The sequence below is a fragment of the Heterocephalus glaber genome, unplaced genomic scaffold (assembly GCF_053883595.1).
Source record: "Heterocephalus glaber isolate CG9 unplaced genomic scaffold, H.glaber_assembly_v1.0 deba00000071, whole genome shotgun sequence".
Taxonomy (NCBI): domain Eukaryota; kingdom Metazoa; phylum Chordata; class Mammalia; order Rodentia; family Bathyergidae; genus Heterocephalus; species Heterocephalus glaber.
The window spans coordinates 34,085,447-34,111,965 of NW_028258137.1; the positions used below are offsets into that span (position 1 = coordinate 34,085,447).

At 40.0% G+C, this 26,519-nt stretch overlaps 1 protein-coding gene across 3 annotated transcripts in view; it reads right to left on the bottom strand.

Annotated features, from left to right (window-relative positions):
* Positions 1–4,947: 4,947 nt before the first annotated feature.
* The window catches only part of LOC106009672 (uncharacterized), a 61,987-nt gene continuing 40,415 nt past the window's right edge, over positions 4,948–26,519 (bottom strand). For all 3 annotated transcript variants that reach the window (XR_001183701.3, XM_087206608.1, XM_087206602.1), the window contains 2 exons: positions 18,898–19,040; positions 4,948–11,286 (listed from right to left, as the gene is read on the bottom strand). Coding sequence is in view for 2 of the 3 variants with exons in the window: in XM_087206608.1 (XP_087062734.1) it covers positions 19,016–19,040 (25 nt within the window). In the remaining variant the exon portion in view is untranslated. The remainder of the gene's footprint in view (positions 11,287–18,897; positions 19,041–26,519) is intronic.

A 26,519-nucleotide genomic window follows, 5' to 3' on the forward strand; every position in this document is an offset into this window, starting at 1 on the left:
CCACATCATAAAAGTTTCAACCTCTCCCAAAATTTTCCTTCTGGAGTACAATCTTCCAACACATGACCCTCTAGGGGCCAGACACAAACCATATCCAAAGCATACTTGTTCAATCAGAATCTACATTTTAAAAAATTCCTGGTGATTGGTGTCCACATTAAATTTTGAGAAGTAGTGCCTTCAACAGCCTCATACACAGAGCCTGGATTGCACAGTTTCTCTCCTACCCAGAGAAGATATGCAAAAGAACACTCTTCTGTTACCAAACCAGAGCCAGCACTGATGGCTTTTTGGAGAAGAAGGAGACAGTACTCCACCACTGCATTGTCTTCTTTGAGTTGACTCCACCAGGGACCCATAAGATGTCTTCTGAAGTCCTCAGGTTCCTGGTGGGGGGGCAGGCATGTCTCATGCAGAGCTAGAGCTATGAGGAGGCCAGAAAAGCACCTACCTCGGATGCAAAATTTAAGCAGGTACTCAAATACTCAGTAATTATGATAAATAATATTTAAATGATATACTTTCTGTAATCAAAAATAATACAAACAAAAAATTTCCACAATGAACAGAACATCCGAATTTTCACCTGGTTTCATCTTCCAGCTCTGTGTCTTTTTATGCCAATTTAAATATTTCTATAATCCATTGTCTCTTGTTATTCATATTTGTCCCTCAAAAGCCCCTGAACAAAAACTTTATTTTCAAACCTATAAAAATATGGTCAACAAAAATGCTTTTCACATTAGAAGAATACTTTCTACTCCAGGAGGGTTCAAGATACTTCAGCCAAAGAGGCTAAAGGACAATGAAATGCATTTATTGCTCTGGTTTAACAAGGAGTCAACTGGTCCCCACTATCTGATACAGATATCTGAATGCAGAACCAAGAGTTTGAAGGTACAACTAAGGAATTAAATATTCTTTTATTCTGCTTTGGAATTTCCATACCTTTAGGGGAGATCAGTTGGAAATGGTGAACTGGCTTAGACCAAAATAACTTTCTGTGTCTATTTCATATGACAACTTCCGTTTCAGGACCAGAACCTGGAAGTACCACAGGGCACAGGAAAGAAGAAACTGAGTTGGAAATAAATGAATCACCATTAGGCGTGTTTCAGTTCCTGTCTGGGGAGTAACAGCTGCAGATACCAAGAAAATACTAGCTTTTCTTGACAGCTCTGTGCAGGTTGGAACCTGGAGAGCAGAACTGACAAAGTGTTCCCTGAACCACAGCTGTGGGGAAGGAACTCCTCAATATTCTCATGCTGTCTGTGCCTGCACAGGTCATTTATGTAATGCATTTTCTAGGTTCTTTAATTCTTAATTGGCTTTGTGGGCAAGCACCTGAGGTCCTGGAATGAACCAGACACACCTTAGAGCTAAACACATCTAGTATCAGAGGCTATCTAGGGGTTTACTAGCTAAGTGATCGTACCTCAGTGTGCACCACCTTAAGCCTCCACTTCCTTATCTTTTCAGGACCATGTGAGATCATATCTTTTAATATATGACTTCACAGGGAACCCACGATGTAAGAGGAAGTGGTAGCCATCCTTCTCAACATACTTGAAAGATTCTGTAAGACAGAGGGCCTCTATTTTATCCCTGGTACTTACCAGTAACTTGCACTTGCATAGTGCACATAAGGCTTCCAAGAATTTACCTTAAAACCATTATGCTGTGTCCTCCCAACATTTTAATGAGGTAGGAAGGACAAGACTTTTTATCACTGTTTTTAAACCACGATATTGGGGCAGCTGGTAAAGATGGGGCTTCAGGGTGAGTCTAATAATATTTCCACTACTTTCTTTGTCCTCTCTCTTTTAAACAATAAGGACTCTATAAATATTTCTTGATTATACAATTTCAGCAGCCCAAATGAAAATTCAAAATACAGATGTTCTTAGCCTACACTAGAAAAGTGCTTTGTGTTGCTTTTATACATGATGACAGGTTATTAAGATACTCATGAAGAAAGGACTTGCCTTTATACTACAATCTTTGAATCCCTACAATACCAGGCATTATGCTAACATAGTAGAAACAAGGGTTAACATTCTGGCTGATTGATTTATAAATGATAATGGATAGATGGCTATTAGATGTTTGCTTATATTTTCACGAATAAAATAAAATAGAGAATGGGCTTACTTTGTTGTCAAAACTGAACCCAAAGCACCTGGCATACTATAGCCACTACTACTGGAATCCCTTAAGGGGCTTAAGGTGTGTCCTGAGTTAGCCAAGTTCTCCCTTCTGCCTGGGCAGTCAGAGCTTTGTGAGTTCATCTTTCACAAACACTTTAGAAATACTGAAGCCATTCTATGGGTCAGTGCTGAATTTAAGGAACTACATATCAACTTGAATCAGACTGATTACAACTCCTCTGAACCTAATTGGCAAAACCTAACTGCATTCATGTTTTATTAAAAGCAACTTTCATTACACAGGCGGTGCTGTCAGAAAAATAAATTACATCTGCAAGTACTTAGGTATAAAATTTTGCAGATAACTTCCAGTTGTCGGTAATTTTATATTAGAAACTGTTTTTCCAATACATGCTAAAACTTTGCTCATCAGTATTAAATACACTTTACCTACCACTCTTGGAATATTTATGGGATGTATAATATAACCTTTTTTTTTCTTTAAAGATTTAGCAAACTGTTTTTTGCCAACTTTAATTTTGGCAGCTTCCCTCAGCTCTTCAGAACTATAGATTTGTTTGCATTTTATATTCTACTGCTTTCCATTTCCCTTTTTAGAGTAGATTCCAACCCATTTTTTAAAAAATCAGTTGGCCGTGAAACAAGTGAATCTTACTTGAAAATACACCAAATAACTCATATGACTTCAAAAATGAGAAAAAGTAAAGATCTCTTTCACTTCCCAATATCTCTAATACAATGTTTGAATCCCCGTTATAAGGGATTTTATTAGTTGCCCTTATGGGATTCCCCATAAATCTCTTTGCCTAATTATACCCCTAATTTGCCACAATGTAATGTGGGTATATTCGTCACTATTTTATATTCCAAGATAGATCTTTGTATTCATTCAGAATGCTTTTGAAAATAGCAAATATTGACTAGTAGCAGTTTAAGAAAATAAAACTCCTCTTTTTTAGATTACTTTAGACCTACAGCGGTCTTGCAAGCATGGTACAAAGAGTTCCCACACCCCTTTCCCAATCACATCTGCAGAACCAAGGGACATTGCTCAAACAAGAGAACTCAATATGGTATGATACTATTAAATAATCTATAGGCTGCGTTTGGATTTTCTAAGTGTTTTGCCTCATGTCTTTTTCTATCCCAAGATTCAGTTTAGGATCCTGTATGACATCTAATTTTCATGGTTTCTTGTCTTCTCCAATTTGTGACCACAACTTAGTCTTCCCTGTCTTTCATGATCTGTAAACTCTTGAAGAGTAGTGGTGAGTTATGTTGCGTAAAGTTTCCCAATTTGAGGCTGGCTTGTCTCTTTCCACAGTTAGGCAAAGATTATACTTTATTGGGAAGAATGCCATAAACACAAAATGTTCTGTATCAGTGGGCAATGATGACATGATGTTACTGACAATGTTAACCTTGGTCACTTTGGTAAGGTGGTAGCTGTCAGCTTTCTCCACTGTAAGGTTACTGTGTAGTTTTCCTTATAAAATTAATAAAGTTTATATATATAAATATCTTATTTCTCCTTAAAGTTTTACCATCAGTGAATCTTGCCAGCAGCAGTTATCACTATGGTGTTTCCTTTTTTCCCCCTTCAAATGTCCTTTTTAAAATTTAATTTAATTTTTTCTTAGTACATGTTTGCAGTACATAATGTTTACATTCCTTGTGTGGAGTTGGTCCACGTACATAACACATCTCAATTCCTTTTTTCAACCCCTCTCCCTTCCTGCATACTGGATCCCCTTCCTATTTGAGAAAGATTTAGCTCTGTACATCCAATTGTCTATTGTTTATTTTTCTCTTCATTTATAATTTGGTTTCTTGAATTAGAGAAACCATTCAATATTTAAGCTTGTGTGTCTGGTTTATTTCACTTTATATTATGGTCTTCAGGTATATAAATTTTCCTACAAATGACTCAAGTTTATCTTTCTTTATGGTAAAGTAGTACTTCCTTGTGTGTAAATACCACATTTTCTTTATCTGTTCATCTGTTGATGGGCCTCTAGGCTAGTTCCAAGATTTTACTGCTATGAGTTGTGCTACTGTAAATACATGTATGCATGTATGACTATAATATGGTGTCTTTAACTCTTTTGGGAAGATACCTAGAAGGGGAGTGTCTGGGTCTAATGGAATTTCTATACTATAATGTTTCAATGGTGTTTTTTTTTTTTTTTACTATTTTCTTCATGCTTTCTATTAATTGGAATTCCTTTCTAAGAAAAGAGTTGTCTTTCTGTTCTACTGCTTTATTTAATTAATTATTTATCTATCATTACAGACTTAGAGATTTTCTTATTCTCTAGATTATAGCAATCATATTATCATTTATTTTATAGTTCAAATTTTCCCAATTTTTAGGCCATCAGAAATACTTTCAGGTTAAATCTTGTATCCTTTTACTGTAGCTCTATTCCCTATTTAAATCATCTTTTAAATTTTTTAAATTGATTAATAATAATTGTATAATTTATGGAGTACAATGTGCTTGTTTAATATGCACATATATTGTGAAATGATTAAATTAAGTTAACTAACATATCTAGCACCTTACCTACTTGTCATTTTTTTGTGTGGTGAGACCATTTAAAACTATTCTTTTAGCAATTTTGGAATATCCTGTGCACTATTATTAACCATAGTCACCACATGGTGCAATATATCGCTGGTGCCTTTCTCTGGTTTGACTCCTGCTTTTCTGCTGTCCAACTCTTACTTTCTGGCACCACAGCATGCTCCAGGCTCATCTTGGATGTTCCCTGCCTCACCTCTGCTGTCAACCACATTTCTAAGGGGCACATTTCCTTTTCCTAGAGTATGATATTTAGATGTGAGGAGTTCTCATTGATATCAAGGTGTTCATTGTTTTTATGCTTTCTGCCAAGATGGAGCTAGGAAATATAAGTCTCTCTATATATATACACTAATATATATGTATAAATATATATATCCCTTTATCTATCATTGCATATATATATTTATTTAAATTATAAGTTCATACAGATAACCTCTGACTCAAATCCAGCATCACAGATTTTATTATAGATTTCTTCACTTCTTTGTAATTTTTTTCTCTGACCATAAGAAACCTGTTTCTCATTATCTACAGCATATTTACTTCTTTATCCAACCTTAGAATTCATAAAAAGTAGTTTTAGAATTGCTTGGCCCTCCTCTAGGGAAAAAAGAAACAAATTTCCCAGCTGTGTACAGTGTCTGTGCAATTCCTTATAGACATCCAGCTATCCAGGCAGAACACTGTGTTGCAAAGTCACTTAGACAGTGCCTTTCTTCCCTACTCCCCTCTATGTGATTATTATTCATTTGTAACAAAGTTTGATTTATTATCACAGGCTCCATTCCTTCTTGGGCTCTCCCCACATCCTGGTTGACATTAAAAATTTTTCTATAAGGTAAGACTCACTCTTTGCAGTATACAGTTCTGTGGTTTTGACAAATGCATAAGATTATACATCTACTGCTTACAGCATAACTTCATCATTCTCCAAACTCCTTCATGCTATGCCTTTGAATTCAGTCCATCTCTCTACACCACTACACCTGATAATCACTAATCTGTTTCCAGTGTCTATTGTTTTGTCTTTAGCTGGAATCATATGGTATATAGTGTTTGGCGTGTAGCTTCCTTTTCTTAATAAAATGCTTTTAAGTTGAATGTATGATGTGTTAGTCAAGAATTTGTTCTTTTTCATTGCTGAATAACATGCCATTGAATACATTCATCAGAATTTATTTATCCATCTGCTACTTGAAGAATATTAGCCAAGACATCTTATGTATCATGAATTCAGTGTCATATCTGAAAATGTTCTCATCTAACTCAAGTTTACACAAATTGTTCTTATCTTGTCTTCTAGTGGTTACATAGTTTTGAGTTTTACATTTAGTTCTGTAATGACCCATATTTTAGTTAATTTTTGTATAGAGTATGAGGTATAGATCAAAGTTTAATATTATTGTCTTTATGATAATTATTATTTTACATTTGAATATCTAACTCTTCTAGTGTCATTGGTTTAAAAAAACATCCTTTCTCCTTTGAATTACCTTGTTTCAAAAATCAGTCAGCTAGATCTGGGCACAGTGGCTCACACTTGTAATCCCAGCTACTCAGGAGGCTATGGTATGAGGATGGTTTGAGCCTAGGCATCAAGGCCAGCCTGGGCACCAGCAAAAGCCCATCTCTTGATGAAGGAAAGAAGGAAAGAAAGAAAGAAAGAAAGAAAGAAAGAAAGAAAGAAAGAAAGAAAGAAAGAAAGAAAGAAAGAAAGAAAGAAAGAAAGAAAATCAGTCAATTCTATTTGCATGGATCTATTTCCAGACTCTGTTTTGTTTCACTAATCTCTGTGTTTATTCTTTTAAACTCTTGGTTCCTGTAGTCTTATAACAAGCCTTAAAATCAGGAAACATGAGTCCTGTACATTTGTTCTTCTTTTACAAAATTGTTTGCCTAATCAAGTTCCTTTATCCCATTAAACTTCTTCATATAATAAGGTCTACAGCAGCTGGGCTTGCTGGTTCCAGGTTTGGTGAAATGGCTCTAGTCCAGAATGTTATCATTGATCACGGTTCTGCCTGTTTCTCCTCTTAACCTTCCTTTCCTGAATTTGGAGCTGACAGGATAGCTGTCACAGATCCAAACATCTTCTGTTTTCTCTTTGCAGGAAAAAAAAATTCTGCTTTTTATATTGGGTGAAATCTTTCATTAATGTTCCTCAGTAGACTTTAATATAGGAAGGAGAGGGTGACATGACCAGCTCTAACTGTAAGGAGATCTTGAAAAGCAATTGCCTGACAAGAGGAAAGAGGAGGCACTAATGGCTGAGAGCAGTGCTTCTCAGCCAGGTGTGAGTTTGCTTTCCAGAATTATGTTTGACATACAATGCAAACTGACTCTATTGACAGTCACTTAGAAGCCAAGAGCACTTCTTAACATCTTACAATGCACAGGACTGTCTCCCACAACAAAGAAGTCTCTGGTTGGTCCCAATTAGTGCCAAGATTGAGAAACATCAGCTCAGCCCGACCACAGGTCTTCCTTGGGGCTGGGCCCATTAATGTTCAAACTAAAGAATTTCAAACCAGAAAAGTGAGATCCACCTTGCATGGTTTTTCACATTGACCCCGAGTTGGAAAGAGAGTGTGTAGGTAGGTATACAAATTTTTAAAAATTGAATTTTTGTCATCTGTAACCCAGGAAGGTGGAGATGGAAATCCCCAACAAACCCAATGAAAGAGCTAAGGCACACAGTGAAAGTCTAACCCAGTGAGAAAAGTTAGCTCTCTGTGGTGGAAAATGGGAGGTCAGAAGTCCATCCCAGAAACCCAGCAAGCAAGGCTCCTTCCAGGAGATCAAGGGATCTAAGAAAAGCACGCAAGGACTCAAAAGTAGATATGACGGATAGAAAAGAGCATCTGTTCCTAACAGCATCTTCAGTGCCTAACAGTAGGGCACTGGGATAGTCAAACTGTTCTCAAGTCCATTTTGACTGAGGAGGGACATTTGGAATCGCATCATTTTGAAAATACTGGAGATTAATGTTAAACGACTTTCCTTGGGTTTATGGGTTATGTGTGTGGTCATATGAGCATGTAGAAGCTGGAAAAATAGGAAAAGAGAGGAGAGAAGGGGCTCGGAGGTGGGGTGGGAAGGGAAGAGATGATTAAGAATGTTTGCTCTGTCCTTTGGTAAGCCTGGCTGTCTACCCCAAGTCTACCATGTCTTAGCGGGGTGAACTTAGTCAGTTCAGCTGGGCTCACAGTCAATATTTTCTCATTTCCAAATGTGGATCCACTACACAGCCATGAACACTAAATCCTTAGGAAATGTTAACCATAGTGGTTGGTCTACAGTAAGCTCTATGGTCTATGGTAAGGGAATATTAGGTAATCTATTATGATTGCATCCCAAAAAAGGCTTGAGTTTCATTGTAGTTCTAACCAGTGAATGTGGAATGGTTGTCTGTCTGCAGCAAAAGCAGCAGGCCCATTGCAATTCCTGGAGAAATCTTGGGATCTCTCTCTCTCTCTCTCTCTCTCTCTCTCTCTCTCTCTCTCTCTCTCTCTCTCTCTCTGTCTCTCTCTCTCAATCTTCCAAGGGACCTGACTACCAACATATGGAAACCCCGTGACCAAGACCCAGGCTCTCTGGAGCAATGTCTGCATTAAAACTAAATATTCTATGTTCTCAAACAACTTCATAGAGCCTCAGATATTGATTCGAACACTAAGCAGAGAACAAGGTCAAACTGCCCAAGGTAAATGCAATCATTATATACTGCAAACATGTACTAATACAAGAAAGAATACTGATCAACACAGAGAGAATTCTTAGAATCTCATGTGTAGTTCTGCATGAAGGGGTTACAGGAGCTGAGTTTCAGAGGTAGCCAATCAGGGGAAACTATAAACCCAGTGATTTTCCCCAATCCATCTTCTCCTCCTTCCCATATTTAAGCCTTCCTGAATCCTTCAAATTTCTCTTAAATACATCCACCTCTTTCCACATCTGCAAACCTTGTGATGCAAACTACCATTTCTAGTCCAAGTAGTAACTAAAAGCTTTATTAATTTCCTAGGGCTACTGGGACAAAGTACCACACACTGTGTGGTGTAAAACAACAGATATTTATTGCCTCACAGTTCTTGAGGCCAGAAGACCAAATCATGGGATGCATGGGCCAGTCTTCTTCTGAGGGTGCTAGGGAAGGGTCTGTCGCAGTCCTCTCTCCAAACTTCTGGTTGCTCCTAGGTTTGTGGAAGCTTAACTTCAGCCAGCCCTGTGTACCACTATAGCTAACATCCATAATCAATGGAAACATAATCAATGGGATGGCCCTATATAACCATTGTTTACTTAACAGGGGCTCCATAAGATTATATTGCTTAATGATGTCATAGCCATCTTAATCTGTGTAGGTACATTGCGCTGTTCACAAGACAATGAAATCACCTAATGATTCATTCATCAAAACATAGTTCTAAAGATCAGAGATGTAGCTCAGTGGCGCAGTGCCTGCCTGGCATCTGCAAGGTCCTGAGTTCAATCACTGGTACCAAACAAATAAACAAACAAAAACACAGTGTCAATATTAAGCCATGTACAACTGTGTAGATAATTAATTAGGTAGGAAGACAAATAGATATTCTCTCTATATGTATATACAGATGCCCCTTGGCTTATGATGGGATTACAACCCATCACAAATTGAAAAGATTATATGTTTAAAATATATTTAATACACTTAACCTACAGAACATCACAGCTTAGCCTAGCCTGCTGTAAATGTGCTCAAAACAAATACATTGGCCTATAGGTGGGTATCAGGAGAGAGTATTGTATTTTCTATTGCTAAGCCTGAAAAAGTTCAAAATGGAAACTACAATTTCTGCTGCATATGTATTCCTCTTGCATGGTTTTAAATTGTAAAAATCTTAAACTAAACTGTTGCAAATTTGGAACTGTCTGTATTCATCATAATACACACACACTATACACACACACACACACACACACACACACATATATATATTATACAGACTCCACCAAAAAATTTGTACACACTTCAGCAGCTTGCCATACCAATAAATGTCAGGAAACTACTGGCCACAACTCTGAGCACCTCTTGTAATTGTAGAGGCCAAAGGTAACTTCTATTAATCTCATGATGTCTCAATAAATTTAGTATCAAAATATTTATAGAAGTTTTTCTTTCCCTGATGTGTACATTTTGGTGGACTCTGTGTATGGATATATCCTTATATAAAGGATATACATAAGGATTTATACATATACATGAAGACTATATCATATATATGTGTACATAGAGAAAGAAAGATATAGGTATAAATAATTGCCTATCTATACTTAGATTTATTTCTATATCTGTCTATCTGTATCCTATTTGTTGTGTTTTTCTGGAGAATTGTAACATATGTATTAGTCTGCATTACAGGAAAAACAAAACCAAGGTGCCTTTTCCTATCCTCAAGCTCAGTCATTCCATAGAGCACAGAATGCTTCTGATTCTGGATGTACAGGGTATTTTTCCCCACACACAGAGCAATTCCATAGCAGGCAGCAGCTGGGTGTCCTTTAATTCAGTCCAACACTGCCACTGACTACCTGGAGATAGTATCAGATCCCACAGGCTGAGGGCACAGACACCACTGCCCTCCACTTCACACACCAACCACATGCCCCTTTACCTGTGCTTCAAATTGGCTATAAGTCAAGGTTTCTCGATCCCCTCCTTGGGGTCAATTAATTTGCCAGAGTAGCTCATAAAACACATTGAAATATTTTACTTATGTTTACCATTTGTTAAAAAAGATATCACAGGTCGAGCCTCCCTAATCTGAAAATCGGAAATCCAAACTGCTACAAAATCTGAAACTTTTCAAGCACCACATGAAACCACAAGTGGAAAATTCCACACCTGACCTCATTTGGTGAGTTCTAGTCAAAATGCAGCCACACTAAAAATATCGTATACAATTACCTTCAGGGTTAAATGGAAAGTGTATATAAAACATACATGAATTTTATGTTTTATTTGGATCCCATCTCCAAGATACTTCATCATGTATTTGTGAATATTCCCATATTTTTAGAAATTTGAAATCTGAAATAAATCTGAGTTCCAAACATTTTACAAAAGAGATGTCTTATCTATATACCTTTGATAAAAGAAAAGAGACTAATGAAAGAAATGCATGGGGCAGGGATGGAGGAAGGGGCACAGTTTCTACCCCCTCTCTGGGCAGCCCCTCCATTAACCTTCACATGTTCAGCTACCAGGAAGCTTTCCAAATCCTGACTTGGATTTTAATGGAGCCTTAATTACATAGGCATGATTGGTTAAATCATTGGGCAGTGGTGACCAGCTGAACTTTCAACCCCTCTTCTTCTCCAAGAATTTGGAAGATGGGCCTGAGAGTTCCAATCCTCTAATCAAGCCTTGGTCTTTGGTGACCTGGCTCCATCCTAAAGGTACCAGGGACTGGCAGCTGTCATCAGTCAACTTGTTAATGTAGAAAAGCCATTCTGTATCACTCCAGAGATTCCCAGGATTTTAGCTGTGTGCTGCAAAACAAGGAAGACACAATATGTACTTTACCATCACAATTATTGTCTCTGTGTGTAGATGCACACATACACACACATACAAATAAAACAATATACACTAACATATAATATACATAATATAGGTGATACATACATGAGAGAGAAGACAGACAGACAGACAGACAGAAACAGAGACAGAGATACATGTGAAGGAATTGGCTCACTGAAGTGAAAGGACCAGCAAGTCTGAAATATAGGGTGAGTAGGGGTCAACAGGCTGTAAACTCAAATGTCAGTGTCAGTGGAAGGCTGCAGAGTTCAGAATTCTTAGAGCAGCAGGCTGGAAACTGAGGCAGGGTTCTGCACCTCAGTTTTGAGGAGAATTCTTCCTCAGTGGCCCCTTTTTCTTCTCTTCTCAACCTTCTTTGATTCATTCTCCATGGGCAGTGACAATGCATTTTAAAATGCAGACAGGATTATGTCATGTTTCCTTGGAGTATCCCAATCATTCCTCAGTACTTACCAAGAAAAATCCCCACCCTGACTCTCATGCTGCTGCCCTGTCCTGTAAACTCAGGCCACATGGAGCTGCTAGGACTTCCATCCATCCAGCTTGCTCCACTTTGAGGGCTTCACATGTACTCTTCCCTGTGTTGGATTCTCTTTCTCTCCCCCCGCCCCCTCTGCAAATGCCGCTTCACTTTTTAGTTTTGAGTCTCCTCAAGTCTCAGCACAATCGCTACCATTCCCCCACCTCCTTTCCAGGAGGATCTCCCTGAATATTAGTCAAAGGTCTCTGAAGAAACACAAGGACAGGATCTCTCCATGCATTTCACCTGATTGTGGAGGCCAGGTTATGAAGATAGAGAGGTCCCAAGATCTCCAGTCAACAAGTGCAGACTGAGGAGAGCCCATGCTTCAGTCTGAGTACCACAAGCACCAGTGTCCCAGCTCAAACAGTATCTAATTAGATAAGGCCCACCCACACTGGTGAGAGGCATCTGCCTTATGTAGTGTACCATTCAAATGGTAATCAATCCAGGAACACTCTCACAGACACACCCAAAATGATATTTGATCAAATATCTGGCACCCCATAGCCTAGTCAAGTTGACACTTAGAATTCACCATCATATTGAATTTTTCCAATTTGTTTTTATTGAGCCAAGTATGGGGAATGCCAAAGCTAGCACAGGAAAAAAGATATAAGCCTGAGGTTAAGGTCCCTAAGACGTCAGAGGGCATGAAGTTGGCAACACCAGGAAATAAATGATGCAGCCTAACATTTTGAGTGCAATGAAATTTGAAAACTCTTGACTCAAATACACAGGAAGGATACCTTCCACCCATGTAGTCATTTGGATACAGTCTCCCTAGCAAAGCTGAGGCTTTTCTCATGAAGATGCTGAAGAAGGAAGGATAGATAGCCTTGAATTTCTTCAGTCTCACTCCACATATCTGCTCCAACCACTTCCTGACCAGGAAGCACCTGCAGGCAAATTCTCTCTTTCCTGCCCCCCTTCTCCCCTCTCTGCCCTCCTTCTCTCTCTTCACCCTTCTCTTCTACTTTTCTGTCTCTCTTCTCTTTACTTCATCCATTCCTTCTTTTTCTCTTTTTCATTTTGATTCCTTAGTTCATCCAAGCAAAGCTCCAGGAGACAAACCTGAGGGTCTGTGTCTTAGTTACTTTCTAATAGCTAGGACAAACTATCCAACACACACAATTTAGAGGAGGAGAGTTTTATTTTGGCTCACAGTTCGTAGAGGTTTCAGCCCATAGTCAGCTGGCTCCCAGGGAGAGTGGCATGGCAGAAGGGCATGGCAGAAGGGCATGGCAGAGAATAAGGAGGTCATGGCACAGCAGGCAGGAAGCAGGGAGGGATCAAAAGATGAGGGATGTCTACCTACCCTACAGGCCACACCCACAGTGACCCACCTCTTCCCACCAGGATTCACCTCCCAACATCACGCCCAACTATAGACCCATCAGTGGATTAATCCAGTATTACACCCAAGATCCAGTCACCTCCCCAAACCACATGAGGCTTTGGGGGGACATCCTGATATAAACCATAACATTCTGATTTCTTCAAACCTCAAGCCAGAAAACTAAACATAGTCTTTGAGTCTTCCTGAGCACTCAACTCTCCTGGGGCCTTGTTATTTTCCTTTGAAGCTTCTTTCTCACTGCCTCAAGTCTTCAGTCTTCAGTCTTCCTCTTTTGACTACAATGACAGCTTTTAGCGAGCACCCTGATTTCTAGCACCTTACCATCATTTTCCTCCCACCCACTCCAAGCTCCATTTCTTTACTCTTCCAAGTTACACATTCCTAGCAAATCCATTTCCTCAATTGGACAGCCACCTTTCCCCCTTAGGAGCCTGCATGGCTCCTTCTTACCTAGCTTATCATGCCTAATTGCTTCTGCTTAGACTTCAAAGTTTTCTGTGTTCTCATTACCACCTGCCCTTTCAGCATAATCCCTCCAAGGATGAGGCAGGTGGAGTTGGCTAAGTCTAAGTTCTTCATTTGCTTCCCTGGTCTCAAGCCATCTCCAAACCCATTTGTCACCCTTTCGGAAATCACCTTCTTTTCTATGCTCCTCACTTAGTGTAATCCTCTTCATCCACAGCAACATTTTACCTGAAGAACTAACAGAGGATTCTAATCCTTCCCTAGTCTGGACTCTGTGCCTACCCAACAGATTTAATGTGCTTGTCTTGTCTTCCCTGTTCCTTGAAGGTAATGGTCATGACTTTGGCTTTACTTTATCACAGTGTCTGATGCCTAAGAGTCACTTGCCCAACAGGAAGACTGCATCTTGAGTGCAGAGTGGAGCAGCTCCCCACAACCCAGGCTATTCTAGGGGTGGAAGGAGAGGCCTCAGGGTACAGCCTTCCTCTGCAACCTTAGAAGGAAGCAGAGCTTAGTGGGGGACCCCCAGCTCTCCCTCCATCCTGGAAAACTTGCATTTTGTGGTCTTGGCTGAATCATGTAGCTGTGACGCAGCAGGATTACACATGTGCTGCTGTAAAACATGAAATCAGAGTCAGACAGGACCTCCCCTGAGAAAGGCTGCCTATAAATTGTAAAACCTTTAAATGAATAGCTTAGAGGCACAGGGTTGCCTTGGGTTGGGGTTAACTGGGTCAGGTACAAAGAGTTTTATGTTCATAACTTACTGTCCATCTTACTCTTCCTGATTTTCTGAAGTTATTTTTGCTCCAGGGTGAATTTGTATTTGCCTTTCTGACAGTAATCTGTTTAAAGTTGAACTCTTTTAAGCTGCTGGGAAGTGGGAACTTGCTTCATATCTAACCAGATTTTTTTTCTCTCTGATGCATCCATTTCAGACATGTCATAAAGAGTTGGAGGGTTCCATGTACATGTGTGTGTTTTTGTAAGTCCCCCTATGCAGACTATGTAGAAAACTGCTTCAAATTTACTCTTTTTGCTTTACTCTTTTAAATCCCTCAATATTTTTCTTCCTCTTCCTCCTCCTTCTCCTCCACCTCCTCCTCCTTCTTTTTCTCCTTCTCCTCCTTCTTTCATTCCTTAGCACATCCTCTGTTAGGGCCTAGGCTGTTTTTCATGACTAAGCTAAAAACTGAATCCCAGTGGCTGAGAGCCTAGACTACGCTCAGCTAGACATGAGTCCAAGTGCCCAGTTGGTCACTACTAGCTATGGGACTTGACGAAAGCCCTTTAACCTGACTGAGTCTCAGGTTCCACATCTGGAGGTTGGTTCTGACTACAACTTATAACTTAGATTTAATGAGATAATATATACAAGGTGCTACTATTATGCCAGGCAAATAGTTAATATGCTGATATCACCAAATCCTTGGTAGAAGAAAGGTTAGGAGCACAGGCTCTGAGCTGAACTGCTGGGGCTCAAATTCTACTTCAACCTTGGGCAACATGGGAAAGGTCTCAAGACTTCATTTGTTGAATTGTAAAAGGATGTCCATAATTGCACTGTCCTGTTGGATTGTTATAAGGATTAAATGAGCCAATATGAGGGAAATGCTTAGAGTCATACCTGTCACATAGCAAGCAATCAAAAAAACATTAGCTATCAAGATGATAGGAGAGTAGTAAAAAGAGTTCCCAGTTGCAAAGTTGTCACTTTCTAAATAACCTGCTCATAATGAAATTAACTTTTCTCCTGAAATGAAACACACCAACACATCCTTCTGATCACTCCAATCCTCTCCCTTGCTGCAAGGGCACCTTGCCCTGGTTCTTCTCCATGTCTCATTCTGGGAGAGACACTTGTATGCTTTTCTGAATATCTCCATTCTACTTGAGCTGCTCAAACATTTCTCTGCCAGTCTTCAGCATGAATGTAGTGGGCAGGTCTGCCCTATTGTTATAGTTTGGGTGTGGTTTCTGCCCCAAGAGTTCATGTGTTGGAAACATGGTCCCCAGTGTAGCAGTGTGAAGAGGTGGTAGGACTTTTAAGAGGCAGGGGTACCTTAGGTTATTGAGGGAGTGGCCTTAGAGGGGATTACTGTAGTTCTGATGGGTCATCAGAGTTAACTCCCACTACAGTGAGTTGTAATAAAAGCCCAAGCTTGACCTCTGAACCACTCTCTGGCTTCCTGTTTGGTCACATGATCTCTCTCACACATTGTCTTGCCATTACAGTGCCAGTCACCATGAGGCTCTCAACACGGTCGAGTCAATGTCACTGCCATGCCCTTGAACCTCCAGAACTAAGCTAAATAAATTTCTTTCCTTTATAAGTCACATAGCCTCTGATACTTCATTATAACAACCCCAAAGGGAATAGTACAGCTGTGTTCTTCAAACCGTATCACACTATAGCTGCCAGAAAGTACACATTCAATGAATGGTGGGTGCCAGCACCATTGTGCTTGTGCGTACTCACAAAGATAGAATAAAGCAAAACTTACATGTGAAAAAATATGTTTACAATTTTCCCCATGTAAAATAGCACTGCTATAAGTGTTCTTTTTTTCTTGCTTATTCTGGTGAACATTCTTTTAGATTCCTATTGGCTTAGATCTTGTATTTGTTTCAATGAAGGACTTTTGTGAGCCTTCTAATCCTACCCCCTCCCCCAAATCCAAGAGAAGTTAAGCAAGGAAACAACATAAAGTGCTCTAGTTTACAAACATTTAATTTCTTGGAACTCTTCCCTCATTCCTCATAACCAGAAAGTGACATTTATCAGAGAGAAGCCCTAGGAGGGCAGAGTCCCAGGATCAGCTCCTGCTATGAGTAACATCTTGGAAATGACAAGGGTGGGAGCAGCATGACTCAACAGAAAGAGCACTACATTGGCCGTGGGGCACCTAGTTTAAGGGTGAGGGTCCCTTCTCTTTACCTCTATATGAGCAAATCACTTCCCTGGCTTCAGCTTATTTTTTTATTTTTTTTTTTAGACAAAGTCTGGCTAAATTGCTAAACTGCCCAAGCTGGGTTCTGAGAAGGACTGGTAGGAGAAATTTAAAATCTTCCTGTCTCATCCTTCCAGAGAGCTGGGATGTGCACCACCATGCCTGGCCTCTGATTTCAGTTTCTCTCTCACTATTGAGGGTTCCAAGACTCTCCACACACCTCATTCTTGGCTGGGTCTGGAGTGTGTAGGAACTAGAAGACTCATGCAGCTTCTAGAGGATTCTCCACCTTCTTGTCTTGTCCTGGAACAGTTGGCTCACATGAGGCCCCTCTTGGCCACCACTGACTGGGAAATTCTCAACAGGAGATGAAATAAGGAAAAAGACAGTTGCATGCCATCTCGTTGACTAACAGTAGCTTTACTTCCTGCTGAGAGTCTGCCCTTTATCCTGTCTCATTCCTTAGAAACAGATGGTCTAATGGAATTTTCAGGGTTCAGAAGCATTATTTCTCAATGTGTGAATGAATACAGAAAAGTATGGATTCTAATCTCTGACTCTAACCCTTTGAGCTGATGACCTTAGGAATGATTCAGCTTTCCCAAACCTGTTTCCTTGTGGGTGAAATGGAGGTATTTGGGGCCCATGCCTCTGAGAGTGATGAAGGGAGATGATTTGCATAAAATCAGTATTCTGCTGACCAGCACAGTGCTGAAGCTGGGCGGATGTTGGCCAGTGGGATATTATTCTTCAGACACTGATAGAGTCCCACTCCATCCCCACTGTAGCCTTTCAGTAAGACAGGCAGAGGACTCCTTGTGGGATCCTTACTTTGGTTGGAAAGTAAACACCTTTTCCTGAATGCGAAACAACCAACACACATTCCTGAAGGCCTGTGATTTGAGTCATGGGAAGAGACATCAAAACTACTGTGTTGTTTATCTACAAGTCATTATGCAACATGTTTCCCACTATTTATAAATCTTCGTGTGCCTTCCCCTCCCAGCATTGCCTTTCCCCTACTTCAGCTCCTCCTTCAGTTCAGCTATTTCAGTTTTCGGTTGAGTGGTCTAGACAGGAACCAAAAAATGCATGGTCTGCATATGGGTCCCCCTCTGGGCCTCACAATTTTCCAAAAAGAGCACAGGGCATGGGACTGATTGACAGAGGAACTTTAATTCAACAAGACAATCTATCTCCACCTCATACCCCAGAGCCTGGCACCTAGTACTACTCAGTAAACTTTCAGAAAACAATACAAGAATTATCTTTAGATATTAGGCTCCCTGGCTTTTTAAAATTGGCTATACAGAATAATGGATCTCACTATGGCAGATTTGTACATGCACACAATATACTTTGATTATCTGCATCTTCTATCACTGTCTTCCCCCCTCCCAGTTTCACATTTTTTTGGTAGTGTGGTCAATGTGTATACAAAATTTGCTCATATCCATGACATTTTTAATTCTTAAGAAATATTCTGAACTATGGCCATCCTCTCGGCTCTCTTGGAATGAAATAGGAAGAGTGCAATCTGATTTGGATGGGCTTTTCCAGTTCTTGACATGGCTTTCCCACACATCTCCCCAGTAGTTAGCTGCAGCTACATAACTCAAAACCACATAATCTCAGTGGCAGAGATCAATAAACACTTATTCAGCGCGTAGGCTCATGGGCCAGCTAATCTCCCTCAGGATTAGAAAGTTAGTCTGAGCATGTCCTTTTCACAGTGATGGTGAATACTTAAAAGTATACAATCAACCACACAGACACTTTTCACCTCCCTGTACATTCTGTCCCCTAAGATGTGGCCAGAACACATCAGATGACCATACCAAAGGTCAAAAGTGAGTGCTTTTTATTTCTGTTAAAGCAACACATGAAAACTGGCTGTTGTAGCACCCCAACTCCTGGAGTTTGCATGTGAGAAACTGAGCTTCCAGCTATTGCTTAGCCTACAAAAGGCATAGGTGAAAAATAAACTTATGTTAAATCAGTGAGATTTCAGGGTTCTCTGTTATTGCAGGAAAACTTAACCTATAAGTGATAGATTAATAACTATTGAAATAAGGATTTGGATCCAATGCTGCCTTTCTTCAGTCATTAATACACAATACACTAATATACAACACTGGCCATTAGTAGCATCCACTGCACAGATGAGGTCAGATGTAAGAATATGGACAAAAGTGCTTTGTAACCTGTAAGCACTTTATAAACATTTTAGAAAAACAAGCGAGGTGGGTGATTTGGTGCATACCTCTAATCCCAGTACCCTGGGATGCTGATGCAAGAGGACTGCAAGTTTGAGTTCAACTTGAGCAGCTGAGTGACTTAGGGAGCCTCTGTCTCAAAATACAGAGTACTGAGGACGTAGCTCAGTGCAAAGGTCCTGCTTTCAATCTGCAATACAAAAAAAAAAAAAAAGAGGAAAAAGAAACAGAGAAAGTCACAACCACAAGGTCCCGAGTTCGATCCCCGGTAACAAAAAAGAGGAAAAAAAGCAAGTGATAATATCAAACTGAATGATGTTGATCTTACCTTCTTGGCATGGCTAGGAGGTCTTCAGGGAAAGGTATTCTGTCCCCAAGTACTTTGAGATCTTAACTATTCCTAGCATATGCTCACCATATTATAGAGCTCTTTCCCCATTTTTAAAGAATTCATGTTGAATTATACTTAATGGATGACTCAGAGGATCAAGAAAATAGCTTTTTTATGCAATACCTCTTATTTAATGGTCTTCATAGTAATGGTAATTTCCCTGTTAAAACTTTGGAAGCAAAATTCCTTCCTTTTACATGAGACAAGATCCAGGAGATTTCTAGCTACCGGTGTTTAGCTCTTGAGGAAGGTATGAGCGAAAGAATTGGGGTCGGGATGGACTGTCGATGACCGCAGCATTGAAAGATGGAAATAAATTCTGAACACAATCACCATTGAAGCTGAGAAAGAGCCTATTAATGCCAAGTAATGAATTTTAAAAAGATACAGTTGTACTTAGGGTACTTAAACCTTGGAGGTTTAAATTAAATCATACCTGTCACATGCACACAACGTCCCTAATGAGATTATGTAACTATTTAATGTTCCTATCTGCATGGCTCAGTGTGGCCCTCCTCACAGCAGCTTCCCCCAGCCTTCTCTGCCACCATCATCCAGCCTCATAGAGCTACTTTGGTTTATAGAATGCACCATGCTCTCTAGGCCTCTTGCTGTCACATAGCATTTCCCTCTGTCTGCCTTCCCATCTTGCATTCCCTTTTCTACCCATTAATACCTAGTGGTCCTTTCAGGCTCAGCTCAAACATGTTCCCCAGTTTGGGAAACCTACCTGAACCATCTACAATTCCCTCAACCTAGTAGATTTTTCACTTTGCTTCTCTATCCTTCCATTCTTCTGGCCAACATTCCATAATGCTGGGTGGCCCATCTATTTATTCAACAAACACCTTGTAAATTTCATCATGTGACAGTCATGGAATCAGGTACCATGTACACTGAGATGAATAAGAAATTCTTATTATTTATGGGTTCGTTGACAGCAAGTTCACTTTTATACTCCTGAGCGTCATGCATTTGTATATAATCTTATATAAATCTATGATGTTGTTTATTTATATCTGTGTTCACACTCTACTCCTGTATTTATCAGGACTGTTTTGAATGGAAGTAATAGAAATACAATTCATACTAGTTTCGTCACAAAATGAAATATAATGACTCATGGATTTCAGGGAAGGTTGGCAATCCAAAGTGGAGGAAATGAAGGAAAGAGCCTAATTTAGAAAGAATAACAAATGGTGAATTTGAATGTCATTTAGAATCTCTCTCTATTTTATTTTTAAACTTCTTGTTGCCTGTTCATTTAATTTTCACTATCTATTTCTTGGCTTCCTTGTCTGCAGCCAAGAACATCTAGGTTTTATATCTTACAGCTCTTATCACTTATGATAGACAGCTGATCTTTTCAATACAGACTACTAAGTTCTACAGAAAGGTCTGAGTGAATATACTTGGACCATTTGCCAAATGCTAGTGCTACCCAGAGCTACTGGAAAAATTAGAGAAAGGTGATTGGCTAGGATGTCTCAGGTGTCCATGCCCAAATGACCAACCAACACTTGAGAAGTAAAGTAGTAGTTTTCCAAAGAAAAATGAGAAAGTAGTCGCTACATTTATGCCACTGATCCTGTCACTCATTCCACACCCTTTGAATTAGAGTGGTGTCAGAATGGACTAGGAAGAAAAGTAAATAATACGCAATTGCTTTCTGATCATCTGAGAGGAGAAGCTAAAGAGGTAATTTGGAACAGTAATTAGAAGCTTGGGGTTTGAAGACAAAATCTCAGAGCGAAAAAATCCCATCTATAGAACTTATATGACCATGATCTTGGCCCTCTCTGATCAGTCTTCTCGTCCATAAAATGGGGATAATGTGCACATCTATTTCAGCGAACAGCTTCAAGAGTTAATGAACCACATGAAAACTATGTACCATGTGCCTGGTATGGAGTAAGTGTTCAGCAAAATATTAGCTTTTGTTCATCATCATAAGCCAGGGCTGAAGGGATGATGTTTTGAACTGACAATGCATAAAAATAAAGATGCAAAAGAACTCAGAAAATTCACACTGACCATGGGATTCAGAGAAGCCACTGTAGAGGAAGAAGCATTTTGTTTAATCTTTAGCACAGGAGAAGGGAAGGGAAAGAAAGAGAAGTGAGAAGGGGGAAAGGGAGAGGAAGAGGAAGAGAAAGGAAGGGAGAGAGGGGTGAATAGAGGGAGAGAGCAAAGGACAGAGGAAGATAGACAGCTTAGGAAGAGGAAATAGCATGGACTAAAATAAAGAGACATGAAATGAAAAGTACAATCCTGAAGATTCAGAAATTTTGATTTGTGCAGGGTTTCTACAGCCCCAATTGATGGTAGGAGATGTGGCTATAAAGGGAGTTTTCACTGGGACTGTTAAGGAATCAAATACCAAGCCAAGGGATTTGGACTTTATTCAATAGATGGTGGAGAGTCAGTGGAGGTTTTGGAACTAAGAACTGAGTGACAAGGTGTAACACACATTAGTTACAGAATAAAGACTTTTATTAGGGCCTCCGTGGCTAGAAAAATAAATTAGAACTCACTTTCAGTCTCTTTTATCATCCTATTTTTGTTAGAAAAATGTTTTCTATTATTAGGAAACAGTCTCTTAAAGACTATTCTAATGGGCAACCAGGGCTCAGTCTCAGGATGGGGGAGACCAAGGAAGAGAAGGGGCTCTGGGCCTGTCAAAAGGATAAAATTTCAGATTCCTTCAATAGTCAACATGCAAGAAGGGCTCAGGCCCTGCATTAACAAATATTTAATGCTCCTAGTAAAGCTTAAAATCTAAATTTTTATATAAAATTCCTGTTTATTTTTGTTGTTGCTGCACTCTCTAGGCTGAAATAAAGTTTATGGACTAAATTTGTCATAAAATCCATTGAGTTGAGACCCCTGCATTCCAGTTGATCCAGAATAGTCATCAGCCCAGATTTTTGGCACTTTTATCCCTTGATCAGTCCACAATATCTGTTGAAGGATTCAGAAATGAAAATGAAGAGTATAACACAGGAAAGAAGTATTCCCAGTAGGTCAAAGAAGAGATTTTTATGACCTAAATATTTTAAATCTAAAATAAATAAATAAAAATTAAAAGCTAGTTATAGCAAGCAAACAAATAGAAGCTATAAAGAGAACTCTAGAACGACTATTGATAGATTATTCACACTTATACCATATACTAGGACTTGTTTCCAAATTCTAGTTGATATTTTCTCTAACATTACTTTTTAAAATACCAGGGTCCAATACAAAGGAAAGAAATCAAGCTTTGCAGTTTGAGAAACCTGAGTTAAAATAACTAGTTTTCAGAAGAACATTTATTAGCATACTGCTTCCAGCAGTTTCAATCATTTGTCTATTGCTAAATAAAGTATAACAAACAACTATAAGCAGTCAGCATCCTGCCACAGCAATCATTTTCTGCCTATGTACTCATGGGGTTCAGCAGACCTTGGCTGGCCTTGCTCGTGTTTTGTCATGTTATTCTGTCCCACATCTTTCAGCTTCCTCCTTGCACATGGGAATATGTGCCCATGTCCTCCTAACTGTGATGACAGAGCTTCAGGAGAATAGGTATAAATATGCAAGACTTTTTGACCTTGACATATCTGGTATATCATCGCTTCTTTTTATTAACCAAACTAAGCCACTTGGCAGAGGGTGTGGCTATGGAGACGTGTGAAGAATTTTTGCAATCTAGCTCACAAAGCAAAACTGGAAACAGATCAGATATCAACAAACTGTGAATGGCGAAATCAATCAAGGTACAGTCCCAAAGTGAAATCCACTGCGAAAGTGAAGAAGATGAATGCACCACCCTATCCCTCAGAAACAAAGATCAACTTTACAAACCTAAAATAGGAAAAAGGAGGAAAACAGATAAATAAGTGCAAGCACAGTATCTATTTATTGTTATGTATTCAAAGGGATGCAAAACCAAAATATCTTGGTTATGAATACTCAGCTAGCTAGTGAAATCATAAATTAAATGAAGAAAATGACTATTTGAAAAGCCAAAATAGTGGCTCTGTCAACTTTGGATGTCCTCATTAGAAAAGAAAAAGGGAAATGGAGATTCTACATCTTGAACTAACATAACTACTCAAGTAGCTGCTTTGTAGTTCTTTGTTAAGCTGTGTATTTTTTTTCTAGGTATTTCTCTGTATGAAGGTTCTACTTCACTCTAGGTAGCTTTTTGAAGTTCAGCTTTAGATCAAGATAAAAAAAGTAAAGGTTATGGGTGAAAAATGTCTAGTTTAGCTATTTAGCCATGAAATGATTGGAAGGAGGAGGTACTTCACCTCTGAACATCTGTTTCTTCTTTGCTAACAGTAGGGTGAAAATCACCCCATGAAGGCTTGAACGGAGAAGTAGAGAATAAGGTGCCAAGGAGATGGACTCTTCAATATTAATAAACTACAGTTGATGCAGAGAAGGGAAAGAGAAGTCTCTGACATCAAAAGGAGAGGAGGACTATATTTCTCGGTCTTGCTCCCCAACTTGTGGTTTATATTTTCTCATTTTTTTCAAGGGAAAAGTAAAGTTGTGGAGGGAACTACACCTAAACTTATATGATCTCAAAGTAACTCATGGAGGAGGGAAGAAGGGCCAAATCAGCACAAAATACCCCAATTCCCAACATGAGCCACAAGACAGTGAGGGAGCCCCATGATGTATCTGGAAGGCCATGTGAGTACCAAGTCCTTCAGTGATTTCTCAAGCACACAGCTGCCACAGGACGAAAGGGAGGCTGCCAGCTCCTCACTGCATGAATTAGACCCATCACAGTGGTCATCTATACTGGGGACCCACTGGGTGGCTCTGGGCTCCTAATGCTGCTAGGAAGAATGTGGTGTGGCTGGCCACATGCCACAGGTCTCCTTCTGTCCTGCATGCCAGATGCAGCTGGGTCCTGGAGGGAGGTCTGCCCCCACAGCTATGGTTATCTTGAAGCCCATCCCTCATTTCCCCTCTTATCAGCGAGGAATGTGGGGAGGTTGTCGTCATTAGCTGTGCAGGCTTTTGGGACTTTGTGAAAGTGAGCTGGAAGGTCTCAGGAGGCATCCAGGCCTTCAGCATGTTCTCACAGCAGGTGAGGGCAACCTGCCAGAGTGAATTCTCTGGCCCTACTGAAAGCCCTGCCGTCCTCTAAAACTGCACAAAGACTCTAAAAAGAACACTTTTGAGTCCTTGCTGTTGGCAAACATTTTCTCTAAGGGACAAAGCATGGAGTCCTTAACACTTTGCAGCCAGCACCTAGGTACTGTGATTATTCCTTTCTAACAGAAGGGAAACCTGAGGCAGGGAGGGATGACATACAGTTGAAGTCACACAGAAAAGCACCAAGTAAAGCTGCCAGGAATGTACATGTTCCTGGGCAGGCTTGGCCTGAGCAGTGATTTACAGTCAGAAGTGGGTACAGGAACGTGTCCTGCGCAACTTCTCATGCCTTCAATTAGTGACTTTGCTGTCTTGCAGACACCAAACACACACACACACACACACACACACACACACACACTCGCTTTCAAATTTAAGTAGAAAATTCATTTCAAAACCAACTGTACATAAGTGATTCTTTGTCCACTGTCTCAGATCATTTGTTGCAATATTTACTGTCTTTGGTGCAGAAAATGGAAATTGACATGCAGAATTTGCTGCCAATCCAGGTTCCTGTACAATTTTTCCAGCTCACTTCGGGTATTTCATCTGCTTTCAGTTTCCCTCTTTTGCTAGAAAGGAGGTTGTAGGAATAATCGCCTAACAGGTACTACCCCCTGAGCGCCTTAGGGCTGGGAAACCTCCTTTCCCACCCCACACCCTCTCTGCCACAGCTGCAGGGGCCTGGTCCTCTGGACTTTATGGACAAGGGGAATTCCAAGGAGAGCCCTAAGCTGGTTTATTTTTAATTGTTGACCTCGGAGGCCTTCTGTTTGCATCTGTTTATTAAATTGCGAGCTCAGCTGTGAAATGCCCTTTAATGGTGTTGTTTTATTGGTGGGCCATTCAGGGACCCAGCACCACACAAACAGGATAAATATTTTTCTTTGCACCACACACCCCACGTTGGGGGCCACAGAACAAGGGAAGCGAGGATCGTTTGTTTACGAGCTCCTATTCATTCATTACTTGGCGAGGAGCTGTGAAATGTAAACTTCACATTCCGCAGGACAATCACAGCTCCAGCTTGAGCTCATTTGGAGGTGTGATGTTCCACTCAAAAGGAGGCTGTTAATTTTATTGACCAAATTTGGAAAGCGGGAGCTCCAAAATTAAATAGAACCTTTGGTAAAGAAATGAACATTTCAGTTTCTGGAAGACCTGAAGAGGGGTTAGATGTTTGGTTTTTTGTTTTCTTTTTGTATTTTCCCCTGAAGGAAGCTTCAAATGCCAGTGCTACTTTCTAAAGATTTGATCTCTTGAGAATAGGTTTGTTAGTATTAGTTTAGCAGCCTGTATAGTGCATTTAGCTGCCTGCTTTAAATATATCATCTCTTGAACTTCATATGGTTACCCTTGGAAGCCCATGTTATTGTTGCCCCATGTTATAGACCAAAACCGAAGCCCAAACCAGACATGTACTGGGCTGGGCCCCTTGGCTCCTGAGGACAGAGCCAAGATGCAAGCAGGATCCCCTCGAATCCAGAATGCAGCTTCCTTAAACACCCTGCTCTTCGGCTCTTTCTTCAACATCTTTGTACAACTGCAAGGTTGATTTTTTTTTTTTTTTTTTGGTGCTTTAGAGGTAACTTCAGTTTTCAACACTTTAGAAAGCTGCAGATTCTCCCTGTTCTGTTCATGCAAAGAACAAGAAAGAAGTGTGAATGGATGAAAGAGTTCAAAAACCACATACTGTCATCACACCTAGTCTGGCCTTCATTGCCAGGCACAGGATTCTCAAAGAAGAAATACCTCTAACTCCAAAAGTCATCCTTGGATCCCCAGGCCCTCCACCATTCACCCTCCTTATGTTTGCCAGGAAAGGGTAAAATCAAACCAAATGAGGCAGATATTCACGTACTCGGTGTGAGTTGGCACAGTATATTTGGGACCTAACTGGGGTGTTTACCCACTGCTAACCTTGAACCAGGCCACAGAATGAGAGAGCCCATGTCAATATTTGGACTTTGAGAAGGCCCAGTTTATGATTGTTCAGACTTGTCGCTGAATTGGGCTTTGAAACATACATTTGCTAGGGTACTCCAAGGCTTCTTTCTTTTCTTGGGGAAAAAGCTATCCGGAGAGATTTTCTTTAAAAGGGTTGCTGGGCACAGTGGAGAAAAA